At 39.0% G+C, this 13,007-nt stretch overlaps 1 protein-coding gene across 5 annotated transcripts in view; it reads right to left on the reverse strand.

Annotated features, from left to right (window-relative positions):
• Window positions 1–531: 531 nt before the first annotated feature.
• TAF1B (TATA-box binding protein associated factor, RNA polymerase I subunit B) overlaps window positions 532–13,007 on the reverse strand; it is a 68,548-nt gene continuing 56,072 nt past the window's right edge. For all 5 annotated transcript variants that reach the window (XM_057309139.1, XM_026518668.4, XM_044390272.3 and 2 more), the window contains 4 exons: window positions 12,550–12,640; window positions 7,002–7,072; window positions 6,211–6,433; window positions 532–899 (listed from right to left, as the gene is read on the reverse strand). In XM_057309139.1, coding sequence (XP_057165122.1) covers window positions 698–899; window positions 6,211–6,433; window positions 7,002–7,072; window positions 12,550–12,640 — 587 coding nt within the window. In that variant the 3' untranslated portion in view covers window positions 532–697. The remainder of the gene's footprint in view (window positions 900–6,210; window positions 6,434–7,001; window positions 7,073–12,549; window positions 12,641–13,007) is intronic.

A 13,007-nucleotide genomic window follows, 5' to 3' on the forward strand; every position in this document is an offset into this window, starting at 1 on the left:
TTTGGCTTTTCGTTTTGGGCCATGTTTGGAAAGTCCCTCCCTGTTCCAAGATCATCAAAGCAGCCATACTTATTTTCTTCTAATACTATAATATATGCATATGTAAAAGATTATGATGTTTAGATCTTTGACCCATGTGGGATTTCCTCTCGAGCATAAAAAGTAAGGAAGCGATCTAGTTTAAAAGCAAATTTAGCTTTAAAATACAATGAATACAAGTTTCTGGATACCATTTTATAAAATTTACTGTTTAAATCTTCTCAAAGAATATTCATAATTTAGGGGCGCCTGGGTGGCACAGCGGTTAAGCATCTGCCTTCGGCTCAGGGCGTGATCCCAGCGTTATGGGATCGAGCCCCACATTAGGCTCCTCCGCTATGAGCCTGCTTCTTCCTCTCCCACTCCCCCTGCTTGTGTTCCCTCTCTCGCTGGCTGTCTCTCTCTCTCTGTCAAATAAATAAATAAAATCTTAAAAAAAAAAAAAAAAGAATATTGATAATTTAAAAAATAAATTCAAACACAATTCACTTATTTTCCAATACACATTTTTATAAACACATTTGATACATATATATGTATCTATGTATGCGTGGATATATGATAAAATTCTATTTCCCATAATTCTCTGGGATATTATAATTTCACATTATTGTCACTATTAAAATACTTTCCCAATAAAGTTTCTATTTCATTTTTCTCAGTATTTTCTCCCTTTCCTGGATCTTGATTTCTTTTTCGTTTTACCATACTTTCTTTTAAAAAGTATCTTTTCAATTAAGCTCACTTCTTCATGGAGAGAAGAGGTCTTTATTCTCAGGAGGAAGGAGAAGAGATTTATTATGAACTGATAACTCAGTGAAAAATTTGATTCTTCATAGGTTGTCACATGTTTACAATAGCTAGAAAGGGAAGAAAAAGGAAGAAGTTATCTTAAAATGACCATTTAAAATGTATGCATCTATCCCTGAAACATCCCCCAAACTAGCAAATATATATGGGTAGGTTTAAAACAGTACTCAGAGTTGGATGGAAACCTGGAAAAATTTGGCAAAACAACTTAATTTTACAGAGGCAAACACGTTAGCACCATCCATGGGGGCTACCACGCCAGGGTAACAGATGGTACTAGAGCCCGGTTTCACAACTCCTCGCCCAGAAGTCCTTCCATTCCAAATGGGCTGCTTCTTTTTACCATGCTCAAAGCAAACAACAGCACACAGGAAGAGATTCTGGGCATAGTTTTAAAATAAAAGAAAATAAATAATCTCTAATCCCCACCCGAAATAAGACACCAGACTTGAAAATGTAGCCTACAATCTGGTACCTACTATAGAAAGAAGAGTTTACAAAGCTATTTCGCTTATCATAAAAGTAGTAGATCAAGTCTCCAACCACCACCAAATCTCTAATCACGAATCTCTAACTCTGACACTCCATCTCTAACTCTACCAAGGTGTAGGCCATCCAGGGCACAGAGGAACATGTTAAATGGTATCACTGGTTGTAATCAGCAAAATGCAGACTATGGGAAATTGTATAGGACACAAGACCTGGATTATTCAACAAGTAATTTTTTCCCTAAAGCAGAAAAAAAAAATGACATAAAAGGGGAATTTACCAGCCAAAACACTTAAGGGATATCTTAGCTACTTGCAACGAATGGGCCTTATTTGGATTGAATTATATTAAAAATTTCATAGCAATTGGGAAAATCTAAACATTGACGGCATGTTTGATAATATTAAGGAATTACCATTAGGTTTTTAATGTCTGATTGACATTTGTTATGGTTTTGTTTTTAAAAATATTATGACATTTGAGATATGCTTCCAAATAATCTGGGGGCGGGGGTGGAGGAGCAGGTTGGCATGGGCGAAGCAAGTCTAGTCATGTTGACAATTGTTAAGGCTGAATGACAGGTACAGGGGGGTTCATTATGCTATTCTATTTTTGAATATACTTGAAATTTTCCATAGTAAAAAGCTTAAAAAAACAGGTAAAAAACATACAGAAGATATAAGCTTCGATATTGGATTTATATAACACAGATGGTCCCAAGTTCCTGAAAGAAAGTTTATGTGTGCACCACAAAACTCCACCCCCACCAGTTGTGACTATGGATAACTAGCCTTGGTTAGTTGTGACTACGGATAACTAGCCTTGGTTCTCTCACCTGTAAAACAGGAAACAACAACAGTGCCTACCTCGTACGGTGAACACAAGTATCGAATGAGAAGATATATTAAGCACTTAACCCACTGGTCAGTACACAGTACGGGCTCAAAAATGTTCACCTCCGCCATACTTCTTTAAAATTGATTTTTGTTTTCACTTAAAATCTTAAGACTAACTTAATGATCTATAATAAAGCCAAAACCCTACCATATTCAGTAATAGGACATTTAAAAGCCTCAACTACTCATTGGTTTAACAGAAATCAAGTATAAGCCATGTACAGGAATTCTCACAAACTGGTGGCCTCTTGCTCTTATTTTCTTTTCAATTTCAGCTATTTCAAGAGAGATTCTTCCAGACAAATGGTTACAACAAAAAGGGTAAAAAGTATTGTTTCTCTTACCTAGGGAAGCTCTTTTTCTACATCAGAAAGATAAGAAAAGGTATACAAACTATTTGCTCCCATAATAAGGACTTCTATTTTTAAGCTGAATCACTAACAATACCGTATAAGGATTACATTCTTTATCACAAACTCAGAAAACTATCCTAGAGTTATAAGCCATAAAACCGGATATAACATAATTTGTTACTGCCAAGTATTTTGCTGTGAGTAGAACACGTGCTGACGGATGTTCCTTGAGCTCTGACATGGAAAATGAATGTGTGGCAAACGGATGCTGTAAGAATATGTTTATAGAAACAATTTTATGTGAAGGGATAAGCACAGGTTTACATTTAAAAGGGGGTATAAGGTACATCTGAATTTCCTTATGAGAACTTCCTTGTGAGATTTCAATGTATGCAAAAAGAATGGTCTCTCAAGTCTGCATACATACAAAATTAAATAAACCTGCTAACATAAGCTAAAGTTTTGGTGGTCTGAAAGATGTTCACATTTGGCATATGACACACATATTTGAGTACTGTTTTTTTACTCTAGTTTAAGATATTCGTTAAAATAAAATTTTTAAAATTCAAATCAAATTTTTGTGGGACCAAAAAAAAAAATTTGTGTGTGTATGGGGGGCAGGGGGGCACCCAAAACCTCTCCATTTCCTGTGGCTGGCAATGCAGTACCTCGGCTGTTCTTCTTGTAGAAGGAGAGAGGAACCACTGCCCCTCTCAGGGAGGCCAGGGATAGACACTGATTAGCCACTGCCTGCAGCGGGTCTTTAGACCTAGCTAATTGTCAGTAACTGGCCTACCTACAGACGGGTACTTCTATAAATGCGAGGAATATTAAGGGCGTTTAAATTCATGAAGACTGTTCATTCTGCCTCAGAAAAAGAAGCATAAACAGCCTCTCATATCTGAAGTGCTCTTACAGCCTTTCTCTGCCTAGTTCTCAAGGCCTGAGTGTTCTCACAAGTATTTTACTGTACGTTTGTCTCTTGAACCCTCAGACATGAGTCCTTCTGTGTACCAAAATTCTCTATACAGCTGAAGATCTGCTCTCTTAAGCATCAAAATACTTCATTTACACCATTTTGTATGGACATCTTTTAAAACTGAGTTATACGTTATTAGTATAAATTACAAATTTAAAGTATAGTATAAATGAGTATAAAATGAGATTAATATAAAAATATAAAGTATATTATTATAAGTTGCTCATTTTTACTGTAAAAATATTAGAAAATACAGCTAAGAAAAACAAACCCAAAGAGAACGCACACAGCATTCTGGGTTACGCTCTGTGTTAAAGCTGAGACCCCATCAGGCTTACTTTGTTAGGGGAGCAATCTAAACAGTGTGTCACGAGTGAACGTCAGACTGCTGTAACTTGAGTTCTTTTGTCTGCTTCCGATTCTGATGCTGGCTCCTCTCTCGTTTGTCAAGTGGATGTCATTTACGTTTGCTGTCAAGATGCCTATCAGCAGAGCACCTCTCAGTCTCCCTCCTACTCTGTTTCTTTTGATGGTTAGGAGTTTGGAAGTCAGACAGCTGAGCCTGACAGAAACACACCCGCAGGCAGAGCGCGCTGGCTCCGAGTGAGGCGCTAAGGGGCTTTCTGAGAAGAGCGCGTTAGCTCCAGTCATGGGCTTTGCAACATTTTTACTGGTTGGCAAAAGCCTTTTTTGCTTACTCTGTGGTTCTAGGCTAAGGTCTAAATAGGCGAAGTTGACAGAATTTTGGTGCTTAAAGTCATGGTATCACTGATGCTTCATCTATAGGTTATAATTTTTAGCCTTATAGTTCATGCAGAGAAAAAAAAAATCTCAGCTGTTTCATCCCTGACTATACAAGGTCCATTTGTAACTAATTGTCTTACATTACTGTATTAAGTCTGTGAAGATTTAGAAAGATCTAGAAATCCACAGACTGCACCATGGGAAAAGCATAAAGGTATAAGCTCCCCCCTAACGAACTCGGGACCGATTCTGCAGGCATTAGAGACAGAAGGGCGCCAGAACACCACTTCCTAACTTACTGGTCTCATGCGGGTGCTCTTCACCGGCCAGGACTGCAACCTTTTCTCTTCCTTTTGATGAAATCTTAACATCGGAAAAAGCCATCGCACTGACCACTGCACAGGAATGTAACACCTCAGATGGGGAGCTGACCCTGGGGTTTGGATTCCAGCCTTTCCCTGTTGCTGCTGCTAGGACAGTGCCACTCTGTAATCATTCCAGACTCAGCTAAACTTTTGTTGAGTAGTAAATTTTCATACAGATAACTTCATTTTGTTATCTCCTATTGTATTTTCTAGATTTTACTTATCTTTGATAACTCAGGAAGAGAAACTCTTTAATAGAAAATTAGTTTTATTTAAAGTAATGATCAGAATTATCATGTATTGAGATTTACTATGTGACGACACTAAATTCTCATTCTCTACTTTTCATACATTCGTTCAACAAATAACTGGTGAGCACCTACTATGTGCTAGGCTCTGCTCTAGCCTCTGGGATTTTTTAAGACAGACAGAGTCCCTGCACTCAAGGACCTTACATTTTTTCTAGTGGGGGGAGGCAGACAAAAAAGCAAAACAAAGCTATAATAATCTAGTCAATACGGACAAGAGCTGTAAGAAAGAAAACACAGGCGGGGGGCGGGTGGTAGAGAGTGATGAGGTGTGCCCGTTAGGGTGAGGGGAGAGCTGCTGCTATTTCAGACAGCATGGTGAAGTGTAATGTGAGCAAAAACCGGACAGGAGTGAGTCCGAGTGGGTATGTGGGGGAAGAGCATTCCAGGCTGGAGGCACAACATGCGCCAAGGCCTGTGTGGGGCGTGTGCTCGGCAAGTTCAAGGAACAGCTAGGAGGCGGTGTGAACAGGGGCAGTGAATGTGGAGCAAAGGAGGCGAGCAGGGAAGCTCAGAGAACTGCAGGGGCCTGTAAGCTCCTTAGGGTCTTTCAACTTTATTCTGCGTGAGATGGGAGCCACTGGAGGTTTTGAGAAGAGGAAAAAGATCAGTATTACACGCTGTCTGTGCCATGGGGAAGATATAAACACATAAGCTTCCCCCGAACTCACTTGTACACTGTTTTCACAACTGGGACAACAGAGCTGTAAAGATGGTAAATAACTTGCCCACAGGAGCAAGCAGCAGAGCTGGGGTATGAACAGCCTGATTCATTAGCACGTCCTCCTCACTACTGGGAAACTGCCTTATCAACAGTTTCTAGGTACAAACAGTGAGATTAGTATAAAATGAAATTGGTATGAAAATATAAAGGCACCATGAAAAAAGTCTTTAAAAATCTAAAACCTTTTCCAGCTTTATTGAGATACTATCAACATCACATATGTTAAGTTTAAAGTGTGCAACGTGTGTTGTGAAATGATTATCACGGTAAGGTTAGTTAACACCTCCATCCCTAAAACTCTTAAACAAGACTCAATATATAATTCCAATTTTCTTGATTATAAGCCCAGTATCTTCTAATTCCAACAAATAACCTATCTGGTTCTTATCATAGTCAACTGTAATTTTATGTGACTTTTTTAAATTAGAAAAGAATACTACTTCATACCAAACTAGAGGTTTCGTGATGTTTTTTATCCTTTGATTTCTAAGAGCATCCCATACCTTCTACAGAATTTCTGTGTACTAAGCCAATATAGTGAATTCTTGGTTGTCAGTGACTGGCTTTTCTTCTTCAGGATCCCCTGGAGGCCATGTCCATGGAAACAGGTTCTAGCAGAGTCTCCTTCAGTCCAGTTGAACTGAAAACTTGAAGGACTTTTTTTGTCAACAGTGGGTGTTGAATCAACCAGTGCGCTAAATTGCTTTTGTAGACTCACCACCATTTCTGGAAACAGAGGGAAAAAGGAAAGGAATAAAATAAAAACTAATGTTAAATCACAGATAAGTTTACTTGTTAGCAATGCACTAATGTTGGTTTCTTAGTTTTGATAAATGCACCGCGATAATGCAAGACGTAACAATGGAGGGAGCTGAAACTGGATGAGGGGCATTGGGGAACTACTTAGAAAAGGTTAAAATGCTAAATCTTTTGTATTTTTACAATTAGGAAAAAAAAGAATGAACAAGACAACTTACAGGCAATTCTCCACAGAAAGAGTTCTGAAAGTCATGGAAACATAGGATGATTTTAGATTTTGGTGGGAACTTAAGTTCTGTTTTAAAGAATGCAATGTTCCTAAAACAGATTCCTCTGGAGACTTCTTACGAAGGACGATACTTCTTTGGATGGGCACTGGACATGGGGCTCGAAACACAACCCCGAGATCAAGAGCTGCGGGCTCTATAGACTGAGCCAGTCAGGTCCCCCTAGGCACTCACATTTCAAGAAGTCAAGATATTTAGCTTTTCTACCACAGTACAGCTACATGGAGTTAAGAGAAAATGCAACTCACCTCTTCTTTTATACACCACTGCTCTGTCAATGGATGAGTGGTAGAGTGGCTTTTCACTTTTCCACAGATACCTGTACAATGTAGAAAAACATTTGGAGCAGGATGGAGAAGAAATGGACCCAAACCCATTTCAGAGAAGTTTCTTTGAAGCAACATCTGAAATTCTAGATACTCAGTGTAACAGCTGTGCCTTAGAATGACCTACTGACACAGGTCGATAGAGCTTACGTCATAGATGTAAGCAAGTAGCACCGAAGGAGATGGCAGGCCAACAGAATGGCGTGCTCATCCCTAAAGCCTCCCAGATGTCATAAGGTCCTGCACAAAAATGTAGAAAAGATTTCCTTCACCACAGAATTCTCTTGCTGTCTGTTCTCAGAAAGTGAAACCACCGCCTAAGAAACAACTGTTCTCTTGCCTTTGCCCAACCGCCCTCCTGCTGAGGATTAAATCAGAGGTACTTCTGGTAACTCACACAAAGTGAACAGTAAGTACCAGTCTTCTGATGTAGAGATGCAATCGACGTTAGTAAGTGACAGTTTTCCTGAAAATTAGTGTGAATGAAATTTTAGTGAACATACCACATTTAAAATATATCAGAGAACTTGTCATTGAGCCCTATGGTAAATGAGTTTGTGATTCTTTCAAATCTTTTTTGTTATTTGTTTGCTTAAGTAATAAATGTAACAATATACTCAAGGTAAAACATAATAAAGAACTTCCCTAAATAGTCTAATCCCAATCAGTGGATAAACCCACTACTACAAATCCCTTGCAAACACCTCATTTAGACAGATCTTCATCTATAAAGCCTATACAGGTGGCAATTATGCTATAGTCAAGGAGGCATTACTTCCTTGGGGTCATATGCCCAGAAAATGGGGAAAGCAATCTAAAATAACATTCTGTCTAGATATTCCTTTAAAAACGTACTATACTTTGCTTACCTCTTCCCCAATCTACAAAAGCTACAAAAACAGAGGCACGTCCCCTAATGTTTTCTGCAGGAATCCTGCATGCTTCTCTCCAGTTTTCCCACGTGATTTTGTTTCCTATTAAAAATTAAGGTATAATTTACATACAAACTCACCCTGTCAGGGCACAGTTCTGCTGGCTCTGGCAGACACACACGGTCACGTAATGACCACCATGGTGGATACACAGAGCAGGCCCATCAATCCAAAAGTCTCTCATGCCTCTTCAACAATCAGCCCCTCTTCATACTCCCAGATCCCTGGTCTTAGGCAACTACTGATATGTTTTTCCACCCCTATAAGTTAGCCTTTCCCAGAATGTCATAAAAAGGGAATTACACCATATGTAACCTTTTGAGACTTTCATTCAGCATAATGCATTAAATCATTCATATGGCTGGATGTGTCAGAAGTTTTTTCCTTTCATTGCTGAACAGTATTTCATTATACAGACATACTCCACTTGGTTTATCCATTCACCAGCCGAAGGGCATTTGGGTTATTGCCACTTTTTGGCCATTGTGAATGAAGCCACTATGAACATTTGAATAGAGATTTTTACATGAAGCTGTCATTTCATGGGTAAATATGTGAGCGCAAACTACTAGACAGTGTAATAAATTATGTTCAACTTTATGAGAAACTGTCAAATTTCCAAAATGTCTGCACCATTTTAAATCCCCACACTAGGTATGGTCACTTTTTGTTCATTTTGCTTTGTTTTTGGCCATTCTAACTAGTGTATAATGATATCTCATCGTGGTCTTAGTCTGCATTTCCCTATTGACTAATGGTGTTCAGCATCATTTCACACATCTTCTTTAGTGAGGTATTGTTCAAATCTTGTCCATTTAAAAAATTGGGTTTTTGTCTGTGCTTTTATTGTATGAGAATTCTTTATATATTCTGGATACAAATCTTTTATCAGATATGTGTTGTACACATATTTTCTCCCACTGTATGGCTTCTCATTCTCTTCACAGTGTTTTTTTTTTTTTTTTTTTAAAGATTTTATTTATTTATTTGACAGAGATAGAGACAGCCAGCGAGAGAGGGAACACAAGCAGGGGGAGTGGGAGAGGAAGAAGCAGGCTCATAGCGGAGGAGCCCGACGTGGGGCTCGATCCCCTAACGCCGGGATCACGCCCTGAGCCAAAGGCAGACGCTCAACCGCTGTGCCACCCAGGCGCCCCTTTTAAAGATTTTATTTATTTATTCGACAGAGGGAGACACAGCCAGCAAGAGAGGGAACACAAGCAGGGGGAGTGGGAGAGGAAGAAGCAGGCTCCCAGCAGAGGAGGGAGCCCAACACGGGGCTCTCGATCCCAATGCCCTGGGGCTGAAGGCAGACGCTTAACGATGGAGCCACCCGGTTGCCCCTTAACAGTGTCTTTTGAAGAGCAGATATTCTTTCTTCTGATGAAGTCCGATTTATAACTTTTTTTTCTTTTACAGATCATACTTTTGGTATCATATCTACAAAATTTTGCCTAACCCAAAATTTTATTATACTAAAGGCTAAAAAGATTTTCTGCACATGCTGTTAAATTTTCTTCCATGTTCCTCCCAGCATCTTCCATGACAACTGGAAATCATCAAAGCAGCCTCTTAAGCTGTTATTACGTTTCCAACTACTGTTTATTAATGTTTTTCATAATCTCATACAGAGGGACCCACACTTAGCTACAGAAAATGCTTTAATAACTTTCATCTAACAACATGGAAAATGATGTTCAGAATAACAGGAGAAAAAATTACAAATTTATGTCAACAGTGGGGGTGGGGTAAAGTGAAACAGACAGGTAACAGACCACACACACAGGGGCTCTGTGCGCAAGCACTAGTCAGTAGTGATTTACACATGGTATTTCACGCATTTCACTCAGCTCAAAGCATCTACTCCATACAGAAGGATCTTGACACATCTCCAAAGGCAAGAGAAACAAAAGATAAAATGAACTTGTGGGACTTCATCAAGATAAAAGCTTCTGCACAGCCAAGGAAACAGTCAAAAAAACTAAGAGGCAGCCCATGGAATGGGAGAATATATTTGCAAATGATACTACAGATAAAAGACTGGTATCCAAGATCTACAAAGAACTTCTCAAACTCAATACGCGAGAAACAAATAAACAAATCATAAAATGGGCAGAAGATATGAACAGACACTTTTCCAATGAAGACATACAAATGGCTAACAGACACATGAAAAAAGGTTCAAAATCATCAGCCATCAGGGAAATTCAAATCAAAACCACACTAAGATACCACGTTACGCCAGTTAGAATGGCAAAAATTGACAAGGCAAGAAACAACAATTGTTGGAGAGGATGTGGAGAAAGGGGATCCCTCCTACATTGTTGGTGGGAATGCAAGTTGGTACAGCCACTCTGGAAAACAGTGTGGAGGTCCCTTAAAAAGTTAAAAATTGAGCTACCCTATGATCCAGCCATTGCACTACTGGGTATTTACCCCAAAGATACAGATGTAGTGAAGAGAAGGGCCATATGCACCCCAATGTTCATAGCAGCTTTGTCCACAATAGCTAAATCGTGGAAGGAGCCGAGATGCCCTTCAACAGATGAATGGATTAAGAAGTTGTGGTCCATATATACAATGGAATATTACTCAGCTATCAAAAAAAATGATTTCTCAACATTTGCTGCACCATGGACGGCACTGGAGGAGATAATGCTAAGTGAAATAAGTCAAGCAGAGAAAGACAATTATCATATGGTTTCTCTCATCTATGGAACATAAGAACTAGGAAGATCGGTAGAAGAAAGGGATAAAGAAAGGGGGGGTAATCAGAAGGGGGAATGAAGCATGAGAGACTATGGACTCTGAGAAACAAACTGAGGGCTTCAGAGGGAAGGGGGATGGGGGAATGGGATAGGCTGGTGATGGGTAGTAAGGAGGGCACGTATTGCATGGTGCACTGGGTGTTATATGCAACTAATGAATCATTGAACTTTACATCGGAAACCAGGGATGTACTGCATGGTGACTAACATAATAAAAAACCATTAAAAAAATAAAATAAAATATTACATCTTCATCTTACAAAATAAAACCAAACATCATGAAAATAAAAAAAAATAAAAATAAAAAAGAAGGATCTTGGTAATGTATCCCCTGGACAATTTCTTCCCTGAGCCCTGGTCTCTCTCTGGAAGATGCCATTTTGGAAATAGACATACTCTCTTTGGTCATTAAATTCTGCCCTAAAGTACCTAAAAGTCAGTCAGTCTAAGATGTGTAACTGAGCGCTAAAATATCAATTTGGGCTCTAATAGTTATGTCTGCAGTGTAAGCTGGTGCCTGGCTTGAGCTAATGAATTCCTAGTTGCCACTGAGATGCCTGAGTGGCATGGTCCTTGAATACCAAGCCTTTCAGTATCAGTCAGGACAACCCGTGCCGGCACCATAAAAAGGAAGGCCCAATGGCTGGTACTCCAAAGATAACCCAAGACAACAGAATGAACTTCTGTTCTTCCTGATACTCTTGTAACCACTGAGATCCAATGACCAAAGAGACACTCCTTCTCGGACAAGGAAGAGGAAGGACCCAGTTTCCTGGGTACCCACAGGCTGTCAGAATAAGTCCACACCCCACCTCTTTTCTTTCATCATTGTGTATCAAACCTGAATAGTGAGAAACTACTACACCTCTCCCCTTTCTGGCAAGGATCCTCTTCCCCACAGTGCTTTATTCATCCCCGTAAGTCTGTTTCTCTATTTAAAAGCTCTCGTAAATGTAGAGGAAAAATAATCCAGTTCTACCTGTGAAAACTGAAATTCAGTTCTTAGAGCACAAAGCAGGCATTATTATCCCTATTTCATTGATGAAGAACCTGGAACTGAATGAATTATTTTAACTAATTTGAGGAGCCTTGATTTTTCTCAAAGTATACAAAATTAGTTGATCAACTATTATTATAAATTTACATAAAATACAGAGACATTAACTTTTTCTTCAAAGTCTTGCAAAGACTCAAAGTTCTAAGAATAAATACAAAACTGTTCAAATCAGAGATCAATAGAAATATACTCTATGTTATGTAAGATATAGAGTCTATGAGAATTTATGAGCAAACTAAATTTCAGTGTGCCGAGGCTAAGAAATCAAGTAACTTGCCCATGGTTACACAACTAGTCCACAATACAATCAGGATTCAAACCCAGCACTGTCTGTCTCGACAGCTATGCTCCTGGTAAGCTACCAGAAAGCAGACGGGAAATGATCAACTTTGAGAAATGAGGAGGAGGAATATTAGAAATGTAGGTGTGACTCATGCAAATTATAAAAAAATTAATAACTAAATACAATATGGTACTCTGGATTGAATCCTGGATTGGAAAGAGGACATTAATGAAAACACTGGTGAAATCCAAATAAAATCTGGGATTTGGTTAATAGTAATTCCAAAAAAAAAAAAAGTCGATTAGAACATACTTCTAGAAAAAATGTCATAATGCTAAGGATTCTAACTGCTGAAACTTCAGCTTTCAAATATAAGGTAACAGACTTGGAAATCAAGCAGATAAACCTAAAACCAGAAGAGATAACATACTTTGCCCTGGCTTCCTCCCATTTTTGTTTCTTCTCATCAATAGATTTCTTCATAACTTGGTACCATTTTCTGAAGTCAAACCATGGCTTATCTGAAAGAAATGAAATCCATGATTAGTAACCAAATAAGTCACATTATAACCATATACATTAGTCATTGGAGTCTTCATTCATTGGTACAACTAAACATTATGGAGTCAACATTGTGGGAATTATGGAGTCACTGTCTCCATACTTCTTTTTTTTTTAATTTTTTTTTAAAGATTTTATTTATTTATTCGACAGAGATAGAAACAGCCAGCGAGAGAGGGAACACAAGCAGGGGGAGTGGGAGAGGAAGAAGCAGGCTCATAGCGTAAGAGCCTGATGTGGGGCTCGATCCCACAACGCCGGGATCACGCCCTGAGCTGAAGGCAGACGCTTAACCGCTGTGCCACTCAGGAGCCCCACTGTCTCCAT

Source organism: Ursus arctos, unplaced genomic scaffold, assembly GCF_023065955.2.
Source record: "Ursus arctos isolate Adak ecotype North America unplaced genomic scaffold, UrsArc2.0 scaffold_8, whole genome shotgun sequence".
Lineage (NCBI taxonomy): Eukaryota > Metazoa > Chordata > Mammalia > Carnivora > Ursidae > Ursus > Ursus arctos.